This window comes from Rhinopithecus bieti, unplaced genomic scaffold (genome assembly GCF_001698545.2).
Source record: "Rhinopithecus bieti isolate Rb0 unplaced genomic scaffold, ASM169854v2 scaffold_7580, whole genome shotgun sequence".
NCBI classification, from domain to species: domain Eukaryota; kingdom Metazoa; phylum Chordata; class Mammalia; order Primates; family Cercopithecidae; genus Rhinopithecus; species Rhinopithecus bieti.
The window spans coordinates 1,618,358-1,642,280 of NW_016805470.1; the positions used below are offsets into that span (position 1 = coordinate 1,618,358).

General features: G+C 53.8%; 2 protein-coding genes across 12 annotated transcripts in view; one reads left to right on the forward strand and one right to left on the reverse strand.

Moving 5' to 3' along the window:
• Window positions 1–16,690, forward strand: part of ITPA (inosine triphosphatase) — a 23,034-nt gene extending 6,344 nt beyond the window's left edge. Inside the window, exons 2-9 of one of the 4 annotated variants that reach the window (XM_017872607.1) lie at window positions 682–739; window positions 832–896; window positions 1,487–1,560; window positions 3,527–3,558; window positions 6,595–6,710; window positions 8,233–8,397; window positions 10,439–10,515; window positions 11,962–12,449. In XM_017872607.1, coding sequence (XP_017728096.1) covers window positions 682–739; window positions 832–896; window positions 1,487–1,560; window positions 3,527–3,558; window positions 6,595–6,710; window positions 8,233–8,397; window positions 10,439–10,515; window positions 11,962–12,100 — 726 coding nt within the window. In that variant the 3' untranslated portion in view covers window positions 12,101–12,449. Of the gene's footprint in view, window positions 1–681; window positions 740–831; window positions 897–1,486; window positions 1,561–3,526; window positions 3,559–6,594; window positions 6,711–8,232; window positions 8,398–10,438; window positions 10,516–11,961; window positions 12,456–15,933 lie in introns of those variants that run through there. The other 3 variants (XM_017872608.1, XR_001885738.1, XM_017872609.1) reach the window with 3 other exon arrangements.
• The window catches only part of SLC4A11 (solute carrier family 4 member 11), a 13,750-nt gene continuing 6,489 nt past the window's right edge, over window positions 16,663–23,923 (reverse strand). For 7 of the 8 annotated variants that reach the window (XM_017872604.1, XM_017872603.1, XM_017872601.1 and 4 more), the window contains exons 5-20: window positions 23,458–23,689; window positions 23,297–23,378; window positions 22,891–23,014; window positions 20,553–20,771; window positions 20,372–20,465; window positions 20,141–20,266; window positions 19,940–20,053; window positions 19,723–19,855; window positions 19,395–19,468; window positions 18,742–18,994; window positions 18,564–18,670; window positions 18,313–18,481; window positions 18,056–18,229; window positions 17,730–17,925; window positions 17,477–17,646; window positions 16,663–17,075 (exon numbers count right to left, since the gene is read on the reverse strand). In XM_017872604.1, the coding sequence (XP_017728093.1) occupies window positions 17,006–17,075; window positions 17,477–17,646; window positions 17,730–17,925; window positions 18,056–18,229; window positions 18,313–18,481; window positions 18,564–18,670; window positions 18,742–18,994; window positions 19,395–19,468; window positions 19,723–19,855; window positions 19,940–20,053; window positions 20,141–20,266; window positions 20,372–20,465; window positions 20,553–20,771; window positions 22,891–23,014; window positions 23,297–23,378; window positions 23,458–23,689 (2,337 nt within the window). In that variant the 3' untranslated portion in view covers window positions 16,663–17,005. Of the gene's footprint in view, window positions 17,076–17,466; window positions 17,647–17,729; window positions 17,926–18,055; window positions 18,230–18,312; window positions 18,482–18,563; window positions 18,671–18,741; window positions 18,995–19,394; window positions 19,469–19,722; window positions 19,856–19,939; window positions 20,054–20,140; window positions 20,267–20,371; window positions 20,466–20,552; window positions 20,772–22,890; window positions 23,015–23,296; window positions 23,379–23,457; window positions 23,690–23,923 lie in introns of all 8 variants that reach the window. The other variant, XM_017872599.1, reaches the window with a different exon arrangement.

Consider the following 23,923-nt stretch of genomic DNA (forward strand, 5'->3'; position numbering starts at 1 on the left):
TTTTTTGAGACGGAGTCTTGCTCTGTCGCCCAGGCTGGAGTGCAGTGGCGCAATCTCGGCTCACTGCAACCTCTGTCTCCTGGGTTCAAGCCATTCTCCTGTCTCAGCCTCCCGAGTAGCTGGTACTACAGGCGCCCGCGACCATGCCAGGCTAATTTTTTGTATTTGTAGTAGAGACGGGGTTTCACCGTGTTAGCCAGGGTGGTCTCGATCTCCTGACCTTGTGATCCACCCGCCTCAGCCTCCCAAAGTGCTGGGATTACAGGCGTGAGCCACTGCGCCTGGCCAAAGATACTAAATTTCAATTAAGGTTACTAAGACTAAAGATATTTTTTTTCCAATCCATGTTCACAGGCCTCCTGAATTCTGGGTATCTTCTGATAGAGAATTTCTGGTTTAGGAGGTTGGCTAGGGTTTCTAGGAGCATTGAGAAGAGAAGAGGGTGTTCTGGATGGGGGCTTAGCACAAGCAGAGACCTGATATAGGAGAGATAGAGAAGTAAGGAGATGGAAGGAGCTGGCTGGCTGGGGTGTCGGGGTGAGGCTTACGGGCCTGAGTTGGTAAGCTTTAGGAGATTGGCAGGAGAGTTATCGATGAGAAAGGTGGATGACAGCTCACGTGCTCACATAGTAATGGGGAATCATTAGATGGTGATAAATCTTCTCTTTTCTTTTGGAACAGGTCATTCAGATTCTAGGAGATAAGTTTCCATGCACTTTGGTGGCACAGAAAATTGACCGTATGTCTCTGTTTTGTTTTATTTTTAAAAGATGGTTGGATTTATCTGTCTTCCTGTGACCTGACTCTCTGTGTGTCTGTTTTCCCGATAAGTGCCGGAGTACCAGGGGGAGCCGGATGAGATTTCCATACAGAAATGTCAGGAGGCAGCTCGCCAGGTGCTTGCCCTGCCTTTGTCCCACACTTGCTCCCCTTGTCCAGATAGCTTCCAGGGCCTGCGCCTGCTGGAAACAATAGAGTAAACAAGTTTGTTGAGCTTTCTAGGACCGGCCCAGAGCCCTCTAGGGTTCAGTTAATACTGGCTTTGGAACACTGCCTTCCTTTGCCAGCCTTGAATACATGGTATCTCCCCGAGACCACTACTATACACTCCTACATACACACAGACTGTCCTTCCCCCAAATGCTCAGACACATGCATTCCAGCCCTACATCCTCCCCACACACATCCACCGCTGCATTCACACTTGTTTGTGGAACTGAGAAAGCATGCTGTGGAGAGTCAGGCTGAGTGCGAATCCCAGCTCTCCCATTGCTGTACCTGGAGCAAGCTTTACAATCAGCCAAAGCTTTGGTGTCCTCATAAGATAAGAGTGGCCAAAGGTAAGAGATTGGCCGAGGGCAGCTCCCAGGGCGCTGTCTGCCACAGATCTCAGCTAGCTGAGGGCTGGCCCCAGCCTGGGTGACCTCGGTGTTCCAGGTGGGGATGGTGATCGTGTGTCTCAGGGGTGCATGTCTTTGTGCTGCAGGTACAGGGGCCCGTGCTAGTTGAGGATACCTGTCTGTGCTACAACGCCCTTGGAGGGCTCCCCGGCCCCTACATGTGAGTGTCCACCTCCACCCCCTTACAGGGCCCCAGGCCCAAAACCACCAGAACTGCAAAACGATGAGGCACCTGATACTGCAGGTCATTCCCTGTCTTTGCATCAACAGCCTTTCACGTTGTCCCGAGGAAAGATGGGATAGGAGAAGCATGTCGTTCTTTTGTAAAGTGTGAGAATGCGACCTGTAAGTGGAGATGGTAAAGGGGACCCCACGCATTTGAGAAGTATGTTCATAGATAATAGATAGATTAATTTCAGGAAAGAGAAAACAAGGAAGTTGGAATCTAAAACTTGATTTCTTTCTTCCCTTTTTTTTTTTTTTTTTTGGATACAGTCTCTGTTACCCAGGTGGCTGGAGTGCAGTGGCATGATCATGGCTCACTGCAGTCTCCACCTCCCAGGCTCAGGTGATCTTTCCACCTCAGCTTCCTGAGTAGCTGGGACTACAGGTGTGCATCACTACACCCAGCTAATTTTTTGTATTTATTTATTTATTATTTTATTTATTTTTATTTTTATTTTGAGACGGAGTTCGCTCTGTCGGCCCCGGCTGGGGTGCAGTGCCGGATCTCGCTCACTGCAGCTCCGCCTCCTGGGTTCAAGCATTCTCCTGCCTCAGTCCCCCGCCTCGCCGAGTAGCGTGGATACAGGCGGCCCGCCACCATCGCTTAGCTAGTTTTTTGTATTTTTTAGTAGAGACGGGGTTTCACCATGTTACGCCAGGATGGTCTCGCATCTCCTGACTCGTGATCGCCCGTCTCGGCCTCCCCAAAGTGCTGGGATTACAGGCTTGAGCCACCATGCACGGCCTATTTATTATTTTTTTTTTGAGATGGAGTCTTGCTCTGTCGGCCAGGCTGGAGTGCAATGGCGCGATCTCAGCTCACTGCAAGCTCCACCTCCTGCATTCACACCATTCTCCTGTCTCAGCCTCCCAAGCAGCTGGGATTACAGGTGCCTGCCACCACAGCTAATTTTTTGTATTTTTAGTAGAGACGGGGTTTCACCGTGTTAGCAAGGATGGTCTCGATCTCCTGACCTTGTGATCTGCCCTCCTCGGCCTCCCAAAGTGCTGGGATTACAGGTGTGAGCCACCGTGCCTGGCCTGTATTTATTTACTTTTGGTGTGTGAGACAGCATCTCAGTCTGTCGCTGAGGTAGGAGTGCAGTGATGTGATCACAGCTCACTTGCTTGACTCAAGCTATCTGCCTGCCTCAGCTTCCCTGAGTGGCTGGGACTGCAGGCACGTGCCCAGCCAGTTTTTTTGCATTTTTTGTAGAGATGGGATTTCGCTATGTTGTCCAAGCTTTTCTCAAACTCTTGAGCTCGGCTGGGTGCGGTGGCTCACGCTTGTAATACCAGCACTTTGGGAGGCCAAGGCGGGTAGATCACGAGGTCAGGAGATCGAGACCATCCTGTGAATGGTGAAACCCTGTCTCTACTAAAAATACAAAAAAATTAGCTGGGCATGGTGGCGGGCACCTGTAGTCCCATCTACTGGGGAAGCTGAGGCAGGAGAATGGTGGGAATCCGGGAGGTGGAGTTTGCAGTGAGCCGAGATCACGTCACTGCATTCCAGCCTGAGTGACAGAGCGAGACTCCTCCTCAAAAAAAAAAAAAAAAAAAAAAAATTAGCTGGGCGTGGTGGTGGGCACCTGTAGTTCCAGCTACTTGGGAGGCTGAGGTGGGAGAATGGCATGAACCCAGGAGGCGGAGCTTGCAGTGAGCAGAGATCGCCTGGGCAACAGAGTGAGACTCCGTCTCAAAAAATACTCCTGAGCTCAAGTGATCTGCCTGCCTTAGCCTCCCAAAGTGCTGGGATTACAGGCGGGAGCCACCTTGCCTGGCCTTTGGAGGCATTCTTTTTCATTTACCCTTGGCTGTCAATAGGGAACAGCCAGGAAAAGGTGGTAAAAAGGTCCAGCTGCTCCTGGTGTTCTGACTCTCTTTTATTTCTCTTGCAGAAAGTGGTTTCTGGAGAAGTTAAAGCCTGAAGGTATTATCTGCTTTGTTTCTTCCCTGGATCTGTTGGGAATGAGAATCTGGGCTTGCTCTAGGGGAGGGACCCCAACTAGTAGTCAGGAGTCCCAGGTTCTAGCCCCCACCATGGAGCCTCCACCTCATTTTCCCCATCTAGCACCTGTAGTTCACACTTACCCTGTACTCCAGAGAGCACTGTGTGGGGTAGGGATGGTGGGAGCTGTAGGGTTGAGGAACTTTCAAGAGGGACTTGGCCCTCGTGACTGCTTTAGCCAGGGCCTGCCCTGGGAATTGGAGGACTGCCCCTCCTGGACCCCAGCAGTGCATATCCTGTCACCCACAGTTGCAAGCCAAAATGTCCCTCTTTATGTGCTTCTATTTATTTATTTAGAGACAGGGTCTCACTCTTGCCCAGGCTGGAGTGCACTGGTATGATCTCGACTCACTGCAACCTCCGCCTCTTGTGTTCAAGCGATTCTCCTGCCGCAGCCTTCCAAGTAGCTGGGATTACAGGCGCCCACCACCATGCCCGGCTAATTTTTGTATTTTAAGTAGAGAGGGGGTTTCACCATGTTGGCCAGGCCAGTCTCAAACACCTGACCTCAAGTGATCCTCCTACCTTGGCCTCCCAAAGTGCTGGGATTACAGGTGTGAGCCACCGCACCCAGCCTATTTATTTATTTATTTATTTGAGATGGGGTCTCACTGTTGCCCAGGCTGGGGTGCAGTGGCTCAATCTCAGCTCACTGCAACCTCTGCCTCCCTGGTTCAAGCAATCCTCCTGCCTCAGCCTCCCAAGCAGCTGGGATTACAGGCATGCGCCACCACGCCGGCTAAATTTTTTTTTTTTTTTTTGAGAGATGGAGTCTCACTCTGTCACCCAGGCTGGAGTGCAGTAGCACAATCTCGGCTCACTCCAACCTCCACCTCCCGAATTCAAGCGATTCTTCTGCCTCAGCCTCCTGAGTAGCTGGGACTTCAGGCATATGCCACCATGCCCAACTAATTTTTGTATTTTTAGTAGAGTTGGGATTTCACCATGTAGGTCAGGATGGCCTCAATCTCCTGACCTTGTGATCTGCCTGCCTTAGCCTCCCAAAGTGCTGGGATTACAGGTGTGAGTTACCACGCCTGGCCTTTTTTTTTTTTTTGGAGACAAGTTTCACTCTTGTTGCCCAGGCTGGAGTGCAATGGCACAATCTCGGCTCACTACAACCTCTGCCTCCTGAGTTCAAGCGATTCTCCTGCCTCAGCCTCCCGTGTAGCTGGGATTACAGGTGCCCGCCACCACGCCCAGCTAATTCTTGTATTTTTAGTAGAGACAGGGTTTCACCATGTTGGCCATGCAGATCTCGAACTCCTAACCTCAGGTGATCCACCCACCTTGGCCTTCCAAAATGCTGGGATTACAGGCATGAGTTACCACACCCATCCTTATATGCTTTTAAAAACACTTCACATTGGCCGGGCGCGGTGGCTCATGCCTGTAATCCCAGCACTTTGGGAGGCCGAGGCGGGCAGATCACGAGATCAGGAGATCGAGACCATCCTGGCTAACACGGTGAAACCCCGTCTCTACTAAAAATACAAAAAATTAGCCGGGCATGGTGGCGGACGCCTGTAGTCCCAGCTACTCAGGAGGCTGAGGCAGGAGAATGGCGTGAACCCGTGAGGTGGAGCTTGCAGTGAGCCGAGATCGCGCCACTGTACTCCAGCTTGGGTGACAGAGCGAGACTCCGTCTCAAAAAAAAAAAAAAAACCACTTTATAGAGCATTTCAAATCTGCACAGTAGAATATCATAATAGGATAATGGGCATAAATATATACAGTTATTGTTTGTCAATTAAAAAAAGCATAGTAGAATGATGAACCTCAGTCGCCATCAACCAGCTTCCAGGGTTATCAGCACAATGCTTGTTTTGTGACATCTATAACCCCTCTTATTTTTCCTAAGTCCAGTATTTTAAGGCAAATCACAGACACCATATCATCAGTAAGTTCTTCAGCTTGTATTTATTTTTATTTGTTTTAATTTTTTTTGGAGACAAGGGTCTCCCTCTGTTGCCCAGGCTGGAGTGCAGTGGCTCAATCTCAGCTCAGTGCCCACCATCCAGGCTCAAGTGATCCTCCCACCTCAGCCTCCTGAGTAGCTGGGACTACAGGTGTAAGCCACCATGCCTAGCTAATTTTTGTGTTTTTTGTAGAGGTGAGGTCTCACTATGTTGCTCGGGCTGGTCTCAAACTCCTGAGCTCAAACGACCCACCCGCCTTGGCCTCCCAAAGTGTTGGGATTACAGGTATGAGCCACCAAATGCAGCCACTGTATTTCTAAAAGGTGAAAAATTAAGAAACTGTTAAATAACTAAAATATAATCATTTTCTAATATTACCTACTCATTTTTTGGATTTCCTTGGTTGTAGAAAAAGTGCCTATTAAAGTTGGTTAGTTTTTTTGTTTTGTTTTGTTGTTTTGAGACAGAGTCTTGTTCTGTGGCCCAGGCTGGAGTGCAGTGGGGCGATCTCGGCTCACTGCAAGCTCCGCCTCCCGCGTTCACGCCTTTCTCCTGCCTCAGCCCCCCGAGTAGCTGGGACTGCAGGTGCCCGCCACCACACCTGGCTAGTTTTTTTGTGTTTTTAGTAGAGACGGGGTTCACCGTGTTAGACAGGATGGTCTCGATCTTCTGACCTCGTGATCTGCCCACCTTGGCCTCCCAAAGTGCTGGGATTAGAGGCGTGAGCCACCGCGCCCGGCCTACAGTTGGTTAGTTTTGAATCAGGAATCAAACAAGGTTCACACTGCATTGGCTAGTTTTCTGACTTTAAATAAAGCCTTGTGTCGTCAGCCTGTGCTAGAGGGAAGCGAGAATGCCCAGAGACTTCCATTTCAAGCCTAGTCCCGCTGCCTTGGGCTCTGCCGCCCCCGCTGCCCCAATTGAGACCTAATTTCCCTTTTTAGGGAATTCCTGCCTCCCCACCCTTAGTGGGCTTCTTGGGAGTGGGAGTGGGAGTTAGCCAGCAAGGATGCCCTGAGCCCTCACTGCCCACCCACAGGTCTCCACCAACTCCTGGCTGGGTTCGAGGACAAGTCAGCCTACGCGCTCTGCACGTTTGCACTCAGCACCGGGGACCCAAGCCAGCCCGTGCGCCTGTTCAGGGGCCGGACCTCGGTGCGTAACCACCTTGATGCAGTTCCCGCCGCGCGCCGCCAGGGGGTGCCGCGACAGGAGCCGACCGCCCCGGGTCTGCGGGAGGGTGGGGAAGGGCGCCTTGGGGCCAAAGATACCTTGCCTTGCTGAGAGGCTCCCCTGGGCAGCATAGGTAGAAGTGCTGTCAATCCTAGGAGGGTGGTGGAAAGGGTACCCTGGGGCCAGAGTAGTTACCTTCGCCTTGCTGAGGGGCGCCCCTGGGCAGGACAATGGAAGTGTTGTCAACTCTGAAACCGGTTTGACCCCTGAGGCTGTTGTTTCAGGGAAACGCTTGGCTAACAGCTCCTGAGGCCTAATAGACCCTGAAGAGCAAACTGAAGGTGACAACTCCCAAAACTACTTTTTTTTCTTTTCTTTTCTTTTCTTTTCTTTTGTTGTTGTTAGTAAGAAACCACACTTGGATCAAATCTACATGTATAGCCCAGACTTCTCCAAGCTCAGATTTCCTTATCCAACTGCCAAGGTGCTTGACTATCTCTCAGCCTTTCCAGCTTTTCGTGTTTATGTATAATAGAATCTTAATTTTTTTTTTTTTTTTTGAGACAAAGTCTTGCTGTGTTGCCCAGGCTGGAGTGCAGTGGTGTCATCTCGGCTCACTGCAACCTCTGCCTCCAGGGTTCAAGTATACAATGTTAATTCTTGGCCAGGTTTGGTGATTTACACCTGTAATCCAGGCACTTTGGGAGTCCCAGGTGGGAGGCTTTCTTGAGCCCAGGTGTTCAAGATTAGCCTGGGCACCATAACAAGACCCCATCTTTACAAATAATCTAAAACGAGGCCGGGCGTGGTGGCTCACGTCTGTAATCCCAGCACTTTGGGAGGCCGAGGCAGGTACATTACCTGAGGTCAGGAGTTCAAGAACAGCCTGGCTAACATAGCAAAACCCTGTCTTTACTAAAAATACAAAAAATAGCTGGACCTGGTGGCAGATGCCTGTAATCCCAGCTACTCGGGAGGCTGAGGTGGGAGAATCGCTTGAACCCGGGAGGCAGAGGTTGCAGTGAGCCGAGATCCTGCCACTGTACTCCAGCCTGGGTGACAAGAGCAAGACTCCATGCCCCCCCCCCCAAAAAAATGAGGCTGAGCACAGTGGCTCACACATGCAATCCCAGCACTTTGCAAAGCGAAGGCAGGAGGATTGCTTGAGGCCAGGAGTTTGAGACTAGCCTGGGTAACATAGCCAGACCCTGTCTCAAAAATAAATAAATAAATAATTAGCCGGGCATGATGGTGCACACCTGTAGTCCCAACTACTTGGGAGGCTGAGGTGGGAGGATCACCTGAGCCCAGGAGTTTGAGGGTACAATGAGCTATGATCGCACTCCTGCATTCCAGCCATGGAGTAATGGAGTGAGACCCAGTCTCAAAAAAAAAATAATAATAATAGCACCTTAATTATTTGCCCAAACTTACTCCTTCCGTGAGATGTATTCAACACCCCCTACCTGTCTATCAGATTCTGAATTACAGCTGCTTCTCCCAGGGTCCAGACTACCCTCCAGGCTGGCTGCCGCCCCTGTGCCCACCTGCTCTCTCCCTGTGCAGAAGCATGCCTTCTGCCACTTCACCCCTCTGCGCAGTTCCTGCTGCTCAGGAGAATGTCCAGAGATTCCACTGGGAGCTGTTCACAGATGTCTTAACTTGTCTGGTAAAAGTTTTTGGTGGTGGTGTTGATGGTTAAAAAAAAAAAATTACTATCATAACCATTATTTTTTTTTTCTTGGTACTCACTGGTTATAGCTTTTTTATTTGTTTGAGATGGCATCTTGCTCTGTCACCAGGCTGGAGTGCAATGGCATGATCTCGGCTCACTGCAGCCTCTACCTCCTGGGTTCAAGCAATTCTCCTGCCTCAGCCTCCCGAGTAACTAGGATTACAGGCGCCCGCCACTATGCCTGACTAATACAGGCATGCGCCACAATGCCCGACTCATTTTTGTATTTTTAGTAGAGACGGGGTTTCGGCATTTCGGTCAGGCTGGTTTTGAACTCCTGACTTCAGGTGATGCACCCTCCTCGGCCTTCCAAAGTGCTGGGATTATAGGCGTGAGCCACCGTGCAGGCCCCCGTACTTTCATTATTGAACTTAACACTTTGTTCATTCCCTTTAAGGCACTTTGCATTGTATAATCATTAATTTTATTAATTTGTTTACTGGTGTAATGCCCTGTTCGGCTTAAGAGGTCTGATGAGGGCAAGGCTAGGCCTACCATAATCCCAGTGCTGAGAACACTGCCTGGCCCGCTGTCGGTGCACAAAAAACATTTGTTGTATGGTTGAGGTTCAGTAACTGGCCTTGGTCACGCAGCTCCTCACAGCGGAAGTAGAATTTGCCTTTGGGTCTAAATTACTTGGCATTTATGTGACTAATCCCAATCATGTGCCACCTCCACTGTATTTTTTAAAAATTAAAAAAAAAATGTTTTTGAGACAGGGTCTTGCTTTATCACCCAGGCTGGAGTGCAGTGGCGTGGTTACAGTTCATAGCAGCCTTGATCTCTCAGGCTCAAGTCATCCTCCCACCTCAGCCTCCTGAGTAGCTAGGACCTCAGGTGCCAGCTACTACATCTGGCTAATTAAAAAAAAAAAAATTGGTTGAGATAGGGTCTGACTGTGTTGCCCAGACTGGTCTTGAACTCCTGGGTTTAAACCGTCCTCCCTCCTCCGCCTCCCAAAGCGCTGAGATTACAGGCATGAGCTACCACACCTGGCCCCTTGTATTTTTTCAGTTAGAATTTTTTGGGTTTTTTTGTTTGTTTTTTGGAATGTTTGTATGTTTGTTTTGAGACAGGGTCTCAGTCTGTCGCCCGGGCTGGATCACAGCTCACTGCAGCCTTGACCTCTTGGGCTCAAGCAGTCTTCCCACCAAGTAGCTGGGACTACAGGCTCACACCACCAGGCTAGGCTAATTTTTGTATTTTTTGTAGAGATGGGATTTCGCGCTTGCCATGTTGCCCAGGCTAGTCTCAAATTCCTGGGCTCAGGTGATCTTCCCACCTCAGCCTCTCAAAGTCCTGGGATTACAGGCATGAGCCACGGTGCCTGGCCAGATTGTTTTCTCTTTTCTTTTTTTTTTTTTTTTTAACTTTGATAACAACATGACATTTCATGTCACTGGATTACAATTTGTTCTTTTTTCTAACATTTTCACTGTGGAATTTCCCTACTACAGCCAGTATTTACCGTACTCACTTATGTGTTCATGAAGTGGGGAGCTGGGTGCCTGCTTCTGGTTGCAGTGTTTCATCGTATGGTTAAAGTCTTCCTCGCATTTTCAGGAACACTGTCATAGTGGCAGGCATCTGGCTTGTCCACAGACTTCAGGGCACTTCGCTTCCTATTAGGAGAAAACGTTTTCTATCTTTCCAAGTAGCCTCATTGTTCTTCAGTGATGTCCCAATTTGTCCCGGGTGTGGCGAGGGCACGTGGCCTCGGAGGTGCTGGTGGGCCCGTCGGTGCCAGTGGGCCCGTCAGGTGCATGCCTCCTCCCTGTGTGTGGGGAGAGCTGCCCCACTCTGCTTTTTACTGTATTCAGCAAACATTTGCAGGTGCTATAGAGGCCTTGCAACTATTTTGCATAAGTTGGGTCAAATCAAATTCACAAACTCACCAAACTCATACTGGCCACTGCCCTCCTCATGCTTGTCCTCTGGACCCAGTTACACACCAGTCCCCCCTTTCCTGTGGCAGGGCCAGATCGTGGCACCCAGAGGCTGCCGGGACTTTGGCTGGGACCCCTGCTTTCAGCCTGATGGATATGACCAGACGTAAGGAGCCCTGGTTTCTTCCCTGGGGTGTGGGGTTGGCATAGCCATGGTTTGGGTTGGGCCAGTGCCCTGCCCAAGTGCAGGCATGCGGATATGGGCGGGGGAGGCTCTGAGGGTGCCGTTCCAGCCGAAGGCAGCTCTGCTGGGGTGGACACTAGGAATCTGGGTGGCCTAGTCCATGGTCGGGAAGGCAGCCAGATGGCGCTGGGAGTCCTGGGCTCTAAGGCTCCAGGTCACCCCACATCAGCTGTGTAGCCAGTGGTTTCGCCTCTGTGGCCTTGGCTTGTAAGCTGTACATCTGACTTTTTTTTTTTTTTTTTTTGAGACGGAGTTTTGCTTGTTGCTGCTGGAGTGCAGTGGTGCAGTGGTGTGATCTCGACTCACTGTAGCCTCTGCCTTCCGGGTTCAAGCGATTCTCCTGTCTCAGCTGGGATTGCAGGCATGCACCACCATGCCCAGCTAATTTTTGTTATTTTTGGTAGAGACGAGATTTCACCAGATTGGCCAGGCTGGTCTCAAACTGACCTCAGGTGATCCACCTGCCTTGGCCTCCCAAAGTGCCAGGATTACAGGCATGAGCCACTGCGCCCGACCACATCTGACAGTTTTATGGCGTCATTTTCTGACCCCCATCTAGGTTGGAAAAATGTCCAGGGTTTTGCAGCCTCTTGTGGGCACTATTTTATGCCCTCAAAGTACCAGTTGTTCTCAGTAGTTCGCACGAATCCCCCCTTATTCACACAAGGCATGGGCCATTGTTGGAATCAGGCTTTCCAAGCTGGAGGGGCCCTGAGGGAGTGCAGTCTGAGGCCCCACAATAGCCCCAGCAGGGGTGAGGACATTTTGGAACCAGCCACTAGCCATGTGGGGCTGTGGAGTACTTGCATGTCGTGAGACCCAAAAATGGAATATTTTTATTCAGTGTTTATTCATTTAAATAGCCACACCTGGCTAGTGGCTACTGGCTGCCGTCTTGCACAGAGCAGTCTGCAGGCCACAGGCGGGGTATGGGATTCTCACCTCACTGCCGTGCTGGCACGGAGGTCAGGCCCCTGGCCAGCTGTTCAAGTGCTCCCCCGCCCTCCGCACATTAGAGGAGACTGCTGTGTTTGCTCTGTCAGGCCCCATTGCTTCCTGTCAACAGATGACAAAGCTGATCAAACATGCAGCTCATCCCCCCGTCCCCAGCTTCCCTTAATGACTTGGGCACACTAGAGCAAGTTTAATATCCCTCCATGCTCATTCATGGGGGTTTCTGCCCCAGGGGAATTGAAAACTTTATCCGATTTTAAAAAATTAATTGGCTGCCAGGAGCTGCTGGGCCCCACTCCCCTTTTCTGGGGGTCTGTGAGCTTTGGACTCCGGGGATGAGATGAGGTAGGGTAGGGAGGGGGTGCATTTCCTCCCTGAATCTGGGCTCCCTGAGCTGTTACTGTCATCCCTCAGGTACGCAGAGATGCCTAAGGTGGAGAAGAACGCTGTCTCCCATCGCTTCCGGGCCCTGCTGGAGCTGCAGGAGTACTTTGGCAGCTTGACTTCTGCGGCTGGGGGAGGCCCCTCAAGCTGGGGATCTGGGGAGGGCTAGCCTGAAACCTCCCACATCAGGCAGGCACCCCTGGAAGTACTTCCTTCAGGGTTTCCCCTTCCTGGGGGTGTCAAGTAGCGTCACCAGCCTGTCTGGAGGAGCAGCTGGCTGTGCCCTGAGAAACTCTGGGCAAGTGGATGCCATTCTCTTGCCCTTAGGATTCACTGCTCTCTCCTACAACCTCCAGGCCTGGGATCCTGAAAGGACCTTGGGTGGTAAAGCTGGACTTGGTGGGAGTGAGGGCTTGGGGAGGAACCATGCAAATTACCTCCCATGTTTTTTAAATGCAATAAATAACATTTCTGGATGAGACTTGTTTCCAAAATAAACCAGCTATATCTGTTTTGAACCCTGCCCCAGGCAGGTGTCTGTCTCAGTCTCCTTTGGCAGGTGCAGGAAGCCTTTTGGTGGGGGTGGGGATGGAGACACGGGCAGCACTGTGTGGAAGGCGTTCGGATGCCACTGTGAACTGGAGTGTTACATCTCTACTCGCGTTCTTTTTTTTTTTTTTTTTTTTGAGACGGAGTCTCGCTCTCGCCCGGGCTGGAGTGCAGTGGCCGGATCTCAGCTCACTGCAAGTTCTGCCTCCCGGGTTCAGGCCATTCTCCTGGCTCAGCCTCCCGAGTAGCTGGGACTACAGGTGCCTGCCACCTCGCCCGGCTAGTTTTTTGTATTTTTTAGTAGAGACGGGGTTTCACCGTGTTAGTCAGGATGGTCTCGATCTCCTGACCTCGTGATCCGCCCGTCTCGGCCTCCCAAAGTGCTGGGATTACAGGCTTGAGCCACCGTGCCCGGCCTCCACTCGTGTTCTTGCCTCACTCAATGGCATGGATTGTGGGCTGACCTCCACCCTGGATCCATGCTGCCCCCTACCCGCAGGTAGTGCCAGGGCCTCCATGAAGCCTTACTGGGTTGGGGGCTGGGCGGTGTGGCACGCCCAGTGCTTTTGCCTTATGCTGTTACACAGCAGAGCCGCTAAAATGTTGGTTTACAATTACAATGCCCAGTTCATTTTTATGGTGAGGAGGGGCTGGAGTCCTCGACCCCACTTGGCTTGATAGCCACAGTTCAGCCTGCCGGCTGCAGACCCCTCAGGAGACCTCGCTCATGCCACACACCCTTACTCTGTGCCCTGGAGAAGTCATTGCCTGGAAGGGACTTCCCCAGGTGGCTCCCTTGTCAGAGTGTCCAACTCAAGGACATTCAAGGGGGATGTGGTAGGCTCAGGCTGGTGGGGCACCCCCAGGCTTGCTTCTGTGCCCACAGGCAGCTCTGGAGAGACCCCTGCAGTCCCTGTGACTCCATCCAGCAGGATGGCCCTGGGTCAGGACAGAGTGTCATTCCTTCACTCCCCTCTTGCCTGCAAGCTCCGGCTGGGTTAAATCCCCAGGAGGTGCCACGTCCCTGCCCAGTCTCCTGAGTCTCCTTGATGGGTGGGAAAAGTCTGGCTGGGCCTCAGATGTGGGGTGCTGGGGGCCTGCCTGCTCCTTGCCAGTTGATCATGCATGGATGCAGCCCCCCTGTGCAGGGAACACCCAGGCTACTGATGAGGGTTCTCCAAAGAAGAATCACATACTCCCTGGGTGGGGTGGGGACACAGGCGTGGGGCAGGGCACCTCTCTGTATTGCCTGTTCAGCTCCTCCAGAATTCTGTCCTGGGTGCACATGACACTTTCTGCCCATTTTTTTTTACTTTAGCTACCTTTGATACTCTGATATATATCTAGTTCCAGGCAAGGTAGCTCACGCCTGTAATCCCAGCACTTTGGAAGGCCAAGGTGGGAGGACTGCTTGAGCCCAGGACTTCATGACCAGCCTGGGTAACATGGCAAAACCTTGTCTCTACAAAAATAGAAAAATTTGCTGGGCATGGTGGTGCATGTCTGTGGCCACAGCTACTCAGGATTCCGAGGTGGGAGGATCCCCTGAGCCTAGGGAAATCAAGGCTGCAGTGAGCCACGATCACACCACTGCACTCCAGCCTGGGCAACAGTGTGAGACCCTGTCCCAAAAAAAACATATATGTATTTGGTCTTTGACCCCTTTCCTAGCAAACAACTTAAAAACCCTCAGAAACTCCACACTGATATCTTCTTGTGTGCTAATGAGGTGGCTGGCAGCATCTAGGTAGCTTGGTTATGGAAAGACCAAGACAGGACAAGAGGACTGGGACTTTCGGTCTCCACCCCCCGCCACACCTCCAGGGAGGGGCAGGGCTGAAGGTTCAATTGATCACCAGTGGCCAGTGGTTTATTCAATCATGCCTGCGTAATGAGGCCTCCCTGAAAACCCAAAAGGCCAGGGTTTGGGGAGCTTCTGAATAGCCAAACATGTGGGGGTTCCTGGAGGGTGACACCCCGGGGAGGGCACACAAGCTCTGTGCCCCTTCCCCAATACTTCACCCTGTGCATCTCTTCATCTGAATTCTCTGTAATAGCCTTTTTAATAAGCCAGTAGGGTGGGGGGCAAGGCCCTGGGCCCATTCAGCTCTTATTCATCACTGGGAAATCCATCAGTGCCTAACCCTTAAAAAATAATTAAAAAAAAAAAAAAAAAATTAGGCAGGGCACGGTGGCTCATGCCTGTAATCCCAGCACTTTGGGAGGCCAAGGCAGGCAGATCACTTGAGGTCAGGAGTTCAAGAGCAGCCTGGCCAATATGATGAAACCCCGTCTCTACTGAAAATACAAAAATTAGCCAGGCGTAGTGGCAGGCATGTGTAGTCCCAGCTATTTGGGAGGCTGAGGCATGAGACTCACTTGAGCCAGAGGTGGAGGTTGCAGTGAGCCGATCACACCATTGCACATTAAAAGTGAGACTCCAGGCCGGGCGCGGTGGCTCAAGCCTGTAATCCCAGCACTTTGGGAGGCCGAGACGGGCGGATCACGAGGTCAGGAGATCGAGACCATCCTGGCTAACACAGTGAAACCCCGTCTCTACTAAAAAAAATACAAAAAACTAGCCGGGCGAGGTGGCGGGCGCCTGTATTCCTAGCTACTCGGGAGGCTGAGGCAGGAGAATGGCGTAAACCCGGGAGGCGGAGCTTGGAGTGAGCTGAGATCCGGCCACTGCACTCCAGCCTGGACGACAGAGCGAGACTCCATCTCAAACAAACAAACAAAAAAAAGTGAGACTCTGTCTCAAAAAGAAAAAAAAAAAATTAAAACCTGCTAAATATAAGTAAATGTTTCCCTGACTTTTGTGAACCACTCTAGCAAATTAATTGAACCCAAAACAGGAGTCGTGGGAACCCCAAGTTGAAGACAGAGTATCAGAAGTTCTACAGGCCCAGACCTCAGACTGGTGGGAAGGAAGTGGTGGTCTTGTGGGACTGAGCCCTCAACTTGGGGGTTCTGAAGCTATCTCCTGGCAGGTAGCAGTTGGGTTGAATTGAATTGAATTGGTGGGCACCCAGCAGCTGTCCTATGAGAAATCCCTTACTTGGTCACAGAAATCTTGTGTTGACTGTTGTGCACAGTGAGAGCAGAGGAAAATGGTTTGAGTTGGTTTTTCAACACTCGCTACCTGTCCCCAAACAGCAGGGTGCAGAGCATGCGAGCATGCTCATACCCACCTGGATTGGTTCTCGGGGCCCTGGGGGCTCCTGATCTCCCACTCAGCACCAGGCTACCCAGTGTAAGGTGGCATCTCATGTGAGCTTGCAGTTCTCTAATTACCAAGAGGTCTGAGCACCTCTCGCTACTCCTGTTACAGTTGGGCCTCCTTCCCCTGTTCACAGCCTCTGCCTCTTCTGTTGGGGATGCTGTCCTTTGTTGGTTTGCAGGAATTCTTTGCATATTTCAGATATTTGCATATTTCAGATATATTTTCAGTTTTAGATAGAGCCAATCTCTTCTGTCTGCTAACTTAGTCCATGGGGCATTTGTTAAGCTAGTCCAGAAGGTGATGGAGCCCCAGGTGTTCCTGCTGACCACTGTTGCCACGCACAGGGTGCTCCCCTGAGCCAATATTCCCTGTTGTTGGCTGCCACTGTGAGACCCTGACCAACAACAAATGACCAAGCCAGAAACCCTGCACCTTCTCCCTCCATCAAACCACTCCCGCCCCGTGTCCTGCCACCGGTAGTCCTCCCACCTCCCTCCATCCCCGCCAGTGCTGCCCCCGCCCTATAAAATCCAGGATCCGCACAACACATGGGATGGTTCACAAGTGCTCCACACGGAGCCTCGGCCTCCCGGCAGGCAGCTTTCATCTGAGAGTCACAGGGCCCTTTGCTGTCACCCTGATGGTCCCTCCCGCCCCACTGTTCTCCACCCGCCACAGCGCCTCAGTGGCCCCAAGCCCTCGCTCCTCTGGACCCTTGCATATGCTATTCCCAGAACGCTTTCCCTGCAGGTCCTGGAAAAATGGCCACGCAAAGGCCTCCTGGATCTTCCATGCTTCACTGTTGGGCCAGTACCCACTGTGTGACGTTGGAGGTGACAGCCCACAGGTGGCATTCCATAAACTCTGTCCCTTGCATTCCACTTCCCCAGGGAGGGCTTCCCCTCCCCAGAGTGTGGGTGGGGTGGCAGTAGCAGAGACAGAGGTAGCACATAGGAGCCTAGAAACAGCAGCTTTATTCTCTAATGTGCGTACGGCAAGTTCCTTACACAATCAAGGAAATGGTTTCTCTTTCAAAAGAAAATCATCCTGCTCAGTCCCACCCACCCTGGGCAGAAGTTGCCCTGAGCAATGCTCTTGGCCCAAAGCTAAAGGATAATGGGAGGGGTGGGCACACACCACTGCACCCCTACAATGCCCAGATGCCCCAGGCCTGAGTCAGCCATGAGAAGGTGCAGCACAGAGCAGTCACCCACACACCTACACCTCCCCTCACAGCCCCAGAGCCAGCCTGGGAGGACATGGGAAGCTGGCAAATGGGGCGTGGTTAGGGCCTGCCAGTCAAGGCCTGTGCTCAGCATCCATGACATCCAAGTACTTGGCTTCAATGATTTGGGGCAGGAGGATATAGCTGCGGGGAGGGAGGGACAGGAGGATGAGCCTGGATCAGAGAGAAGGCAGTGGGCACCTATTCCAGCCCACCCCAGCCCACCCACAGGGCGAGGCTCTAGGCCTCTCCTCCCCGCCTGCCTATCCCAGCCCGCCCACTCTCCACTCCTAGACTGGGGCCCCTCCTACCCACTACCCACCCCAACCCGCCCACTCTACCTCTAGGCTGGGCTCCTCCTGCCCACCAGCCACCCCAGCCCACCTACTCTCCACCCCTAGGCAGGACCCCTCCTCCTGGGCACCCAGCCCAATCCACCCATTCTCTGCCTCTAGGTGGGACCTCTCCTCCCAGCCCCTGCCCCAGCCCACCCATTCTCCGCACCTAGACTGGGCCCCTCCTGCCCACCACCCACCCGCCTGTACCGGATGGGGATCATGGCGATCATGATGAGAGGAAAGATCATCTTCATGTAAGGCAGGGAGCTCATGCCGAAAGTGCACAGCAGCAGCAGCTGCAGCACCTGCAGGCCTGTGAAGTAGTGGATCTTCCTCTGGGGCACCCTCCGGATGTAGTGTGTCGGGGGGTATGTAGTCTGTGGGCAGCAGGGACCGGGTGTGGGCAGGCATGGGGCTGTGTCCCCACCCACGCCGCTCCCTCACAGGGCCAAGCGCTCACCTGCTCCTTGAGCAGCAGGGCCACACGCTGGACAAGCTGATTGCCATCGAGAGAGGTGAGCGCGATATAGAGGAAGAGGCCATAGAGCACGGGCTTGGGGATCCACTGAAGCGGGACCGGCAGCAGCAGCAGGGACAGGCCCACCAGGATGCTGGCGCCCAGCGAGGTCAGCCGCGTCTCCTTCACGTTCACAATCCTGCAGCGCCCCGAGCCACGAGCGTCACCTCTGCGCCCCTGTCCACAGGGCCTCATCCCTCCCTATGTCCTATGTGGTCAGAGGCTCCCCACTCCTCAGGGTCCATGGTTCTTGCCTGCCTCACACTCACGTGTCATAGATGTGCCCGTTCTCCACACGCTCCTCCACTAAGGCCAGGGCTCGCACATGCAGCGGGGAGTGGGGGTAGGCGGCATGGATCCAGGGCAGCCCAAACAGAGACAGCCCCGTGTTGATGATGGCGAGGAGCAGGAGGTCCCAGTGGTAGGCAGTGCCCTTCACCAGCCTGCAGCAGACGGGCACTCGTGGACAGAGCCCCACAGCAGGGGCCCGGGCCCCACCCACCCCACCCTTGCCCACCCTCCACACCTGTTCTCTGGTGCGTTCACCAAGGCGGCCACCAAGTTCTGCTCGATGAAGAAGAGCATGGACAGCAGGAAGCCGAGGCCCATGGCGCTGCTGATGGCCCTCAGGGACAGCGACTGGATCTGCGCCATCGCAAACGGGCTCTCGCTGGGGTTGTAGCGGAACTTGCTCACTGCAGCAGGCGACAGGCTACTGTTATGCCTGCAGCACCTGGGGAGCTACCCCACGCCACCCGCCGCCCGGCCCCAACTCACTCTCGATTTCCCGGAAGCCATGGGAGCTGATGAGGGAGAAGGCGAGCACCGCGATGGGCAGAGCGCAGTCAGACAGGATCTCGCGCACGTAGGGGTGCAGGTAGGGGCTGGGGACAGCAGGTGCATGAGCACAGCCTTTGGCCCGTGTGGCCCCTCCCCTCCCCACGCAGCCCCTCACCTCTTTTTGAATTGGTAGAGGGTGTAGCCCAGCCAGAGTGTGCCCAGCATGATGAGGAGGCTGAGCACAGCGGTCGCCTGGCCTGAGTGCGTGGCCAAAGGCAGCTCCGTGGGGCTGGTCCGGAAGCTGGCATTGAGGGCAGTGTGGAGGCTGGCGTTGAGGCTGGCACCGAGGCCTGACAGGCTGACCAGGGATGAAGTCCTTTTTGTGTGGTAGTCGTCCAAGTAATGCCCATAGTAGTACTTCCAGAAGACTGTGGACACAGACCCACAGGCCTCAGCCCTTTCCAACATGTGGCCCTGGAGGGAGGGGCTCTCAGGGAGAAAGGGCTCCAGGGGGAAGATGAGGGGACCCTGCCGACATGCCCATGCACCCACACTCCTGCCTACTGTCCCTGTCCCATCTCTGACACCTCATCACAGTCAGCCCAGTGCCTCTGCCACTGCTGATCCCACCTGCGGTGGCCCCATCACCCTCCAGCGTGAAGGCCTCTGCCTTCTACCAGTCCAGGGCTCCCAGAGCACTGCACCCTTGACCACGGGCACACACTCAGCTTGAGCCGGTCCTATCTGCCCCCAGCAGCCAGGGGCAGTGCAGAACCTCCCATCTTGCCTGAGCGCCCTATGCAGCAGGTAGCTCCCAGACGCACTCACTTTTAACCATGCCCTTGACAGCATCCAGCACAAATGTGATGGAAATGAAGAGAGCAATGATCTCCTCCGTCGACCTGTCAGGAGGCGATGAGCCTCATCAGAGCGGGTGTCGTCAGGGGGCAGGTAGGGGAGGCCTCCCTGAGCCCCTGCACAGTCCCCTGCCTCCTCCTGCCTGGAAGAAGACCAGGGCCCTAGGCTTTGCCTGAGTCCACCCCTGCCCCTTGGGGCAGCGATATGGTGGGGGCACCCCCATCACCCTAGGGTTACAGAGGGCTGAGCCAGATCCCAAGCTTTAAGGGTCCCAGAAGCTCACAGAAGGGCCAGTCACCTCTTGAAGAGACTCATGACCAGGCTGAGGTTGAAAAAGGCATAAAGTGCGAGGAAGAAACTATTCCACAGGCCTGTCCACGCGTAGAAGGAGATGAAGTCCAGGTCATAATCATCACAGATGACACGAATCACTGCAGGCAGGGGGCAGGGCGGGTCAGGGCCTAGCAGGAACCAGGGGTCTCAGGCACCATCTCCCGCCTCAGCCCCCACTGCACCCTGGATGTAGAGCGCCAGGGGCGCGGTGGTCAGCAGAATCACCAGTGGCTGCCCGGAGAAGAGCGCGTAGAGCAGGCCCCCGATGCTCTGCCCGGCTATGGTCTTCTGCACATCTGTAGGGGTGGGGAGGTCAGGTGGGCACTGCAGCCCAGGGCCCTGCCCAGCATACCCCCACCCACCACCTACCGCCAGCACCTCACCAATGGCCCCGTTTGTGTTCTCGTCATTGAGGGACCCGAAAGCGATGGTGGGCAGGAGGCAGGCGAAGTAGAGGAACAGGGTGGTGGTGATGTATTTGCCCACAGCCTTGTTTTTCCCAATGATGCCTAGGAATGGGGAACGGGAGACAGGGTTTGCTGGGCATGCAGGACAGGCACACGTGTGGGCCCAAGGCCTGGAAAGCAGAGGCCCAGATGGCTCTGCGGACATACCGTCAGTGAAATCCAAGGGGTACAAGGGGAACCTGCGTGCGATGTCCTCCCGGATGCCCTTCCCGAAAGGGACAAAGTCCTTGCACTTTAGGGGCTGGAGGAGAGGACAGAGCGCCTGTTAGCCCTGTCCAGCCCAAGCCCCCGCCAACCCTGCCAGTCCATACCAGCCTCCACCCTGTACCTCTGGGTGTCTGTGGGCAGGGAAAGAGACTGTGCTGTGTTCCTTCATTCTCAGCGCCACTGGACCGTGGCTCACCATGGTGAGCAGCTGTCTCTGATGCACCAAGGCCTCCTTGAATTCCTCCTCTGTACGGGTCTCCAGGAGCTTCTGGCGGAAGGCGATATCCGAGAACATGGTGGCAAACGTGCGCGCCACCTCCATGGCAGTCTTAGTGCTTTTCTAGGGGTGGAGGACGGGAGTCACATCCACCACCCCTGTGCAACAGAGGAGGCCCTGCCCGGGCCCAGCAGCTGGAGGTGCTCTCCCCATCAACTGGCAGCAGGTTTTCTGTCTGTTTGCTTTTTGTGTTTTTTTGAGACAGGGTCTCACTGTCACCCAGGCTGAGTGCAGTGGCACACTCACGGCTTATTGTAGCCTTGACCTCCTGGGCTCAAACGATTCTCCCACATCAGTCTCCTGAGTAGCTGGGACCACAGGCACGCACCACCATGCCAGGCAATTTTTAAATTTTAACTTTTTGTAGAGACGAGGTCTCACTATGTGGACCAGGCTGGTCTCAAACTCCTGGCCTCAAGCAATCCATCTGTCTAGGCCTCCCAAAGTGCTGGGATTACAGGCACAAGCCACTGTGCCCAGATGCTGGTAGCAGGTTTTATTCCACAAAGTTCAGGCATTAGTGTACTCTGCCATGATTTCAACCAGGTCGGCAGAACACCACAACTACCATCGATCTATATTTTTCTTATAAACTCCTGATTTCTTATAAACTCAAGATATTACTTTTGTCCTAAGCAACAAAAGTCTGTGTAATCACAGATAATGAAACCACAATGGAGAAAAATGTTTACCCAGCTACGTTTCCCCAGTGGTATTTGCACTGTCTGCTGGTTTGACTTTCAGAGAGGATCCAAGCCCATCAGGCACTCTGTCTCTCGCCTGGCCAAGGTGAAGCCTGTCCATGAACCATGAACTCATGAACTCAGTGTACGGCCCTCATCACGGCAACCTGCTCACCTAGGGGCAGTGTCTGCCCGTCTGTTGCTCAAACTATAGTCCTGGGGCACTGTGCATGTTTGCTTTAGAAGAGGGCCATGCTTGGCAGGGCATGGTGGCTCACGCCCATAATACCAACACTTTTGGGAGGGTGAGGCGGGCAGATCACTTGAGATCAGGAGTTCAAGACCAGCCTGGCCAACACGGTGAAACCCCGTCTCTACTATAAATACAAAATAATTAGCTGGCCGCAGTTTTTTGGTGGTGGTGGGGGGCCTGTAGTCCCAGCTACTTGGGAGGCTGAGGCGGGAGAATCACTTGAACCCGGGAGGCGGAGGTTTCAGTGAGCTGAGATCACGCCTCTGTACTCCAGCCTGGGCGACAGAGCGAGACTGTCTCAAAAAAATTCCAGCTACTCCGGAGGCTGAGGCAGGAGAATGGTTTGAACCCGGGAGGCAGAGCTTGCAGTGAGCCGAGATTGCGCCACTGCACTCCAGCCTGGGCGACAGAGCAAGACTCCGACTCAAAAATAAACAAATAAATAAATAAATAAAGACAAAAACAAACAAACAAACACAAAACCCCAAAAGAACAGGTCCATGCTCCTGAGGAGGAGCCCAGTGTCAGGGGCTGGGGGATCTGCCTCTAGGTACCAGGCTTCAACTCAGCTCTGAGCTATTGCTCCTTCTGTCAGGGCACCCTGCTGGGGGCCACTCCCTCCAACCCAGGGGCTGCCCTTCCTCTCACACCAGCATAGTAGCATCTGGGGAGGTTCCCGCCACGTCTGAGATCCCTGAGCACCCCATTTTCACACAGAAGGCTGGGGCAGAAGCACGAGAAGCTAAGGGAAGTTGAAGCTGAAGACCCTGCCAAGGCCTTGGGAGGGGTCCTGGCGATCATCTGTTGAGATTTGTTAAACCCTTTTCCTTAAAAGACTCCCGAAATTTTATCAGTTCTGGCTCCCACAAAAATCACAGTATCCCAGCCAGGGGGTGTGTGGCCCAGGAAGGAGCAGGGGCCCTCAGCCAACAAATCACAAAGTCAGCCAAGTCAAAGAAGAGCTGACGGGGCGGGCAGGCCAAAGGAAGGCCCCATGTTGGAATAAGGATAATGGTCAAAAGCATTTCCTTTCAGTCAAGGAAACAGAAACTTTTCGCCAACCCCTGGGGAAATGAGGACTTGCTAGGCCTAGCAAGATGTTTCTGACACACCCACAGGGCCGAGGTGAAGGGGAGGGGAGAGGACCAGGCCTTCAGAGGCCAGGACATGTGGGAGGGACCCCCAAGGAGAGGGCAGGTAACCTGGGGCTGTCCTTCTTCCCCAGGACGTGGCACTACCCACTCACCATCTTGGGTGGGGCCAGCACCAGGATGACGAACCGAACCTCACAGGAATTCTCCCCCCAGTTCTGTGGGCGAACCAGGCGACTGATGCACACATGCCGCTTCTGTAGGGCCTTCATGGTGCAGCTGGCAGGGGTGAGGACGACACAGTGCACAGTTGCATCCTGGGGAGCTGGGGCTCCCCACCCAGAACCCCTCGACCTTGACCCCTGGTAACCTCTGCTAGGGAGGGCCAAGAAAAGCAAATGGGATGGTTCTTGGCAGTGCTTCAGCCCTCTTCTCCCAAGCTGATTGGGCCACCAGAGCCCCAGGACTCACAGGTGGGCCAGCCTCTGCAGGGCACAGGGGACATGGGATGCCCAGTTCCACTGTGACAAGAAGCGGGGGCCAAGTGGCCTGGCAACTCACATGATGCAGAGCCACGACTGCTGGTACCGCACCCCTGTCACTGTGGCGGTGACCCCTTGGATGGTATCTGACAGCAGGTGGACTGCAGAAAGAGTAGGCGGAGGGCGGTGGGTCAGCAGCCCCCACCGACGCCCCCGCCCGGGCTGGGAGACCGGCCTCACCTTTACCCTGCATGGGTGCCCCGGCATCAGTGAAGAGCATGGCCATAAGCAGGTCTAGGTTGCAGTCTGGCTCAGCGTTGTCAGGGTCTTGGGCAAAGCGGTGAAGCATGGACCGCAGCACATCATCCAGGGAGGTGGCCGTCTCGTTCAGGATGATGCTGGCCTGCGCCAGGAAGCCATCTAGGTCACGGTGCGCACGGATCTCTTCCTTGAAGTTCTTTAACTTCAGGTACTAAGGGGACCCCAGGGACAGAACCACACGGGCCCATGTATGAGATGCTGTCACTGCCTGGTCCCTCCCACCCAGCCAGCTGCAGCAGCCCAGCCCTCAGCCCTCAGCCCTGGGCTGGTGTGAGCTCTCTGTTGAGCTGCTCCTGGAGGCGTGGGAAGAGGGGAGCAGCAGGAGGACTCTCAGGGAAGCCACCACCTCAGCCCCTAGGTAGAGGCCCTAGGACCACCTGCAGGA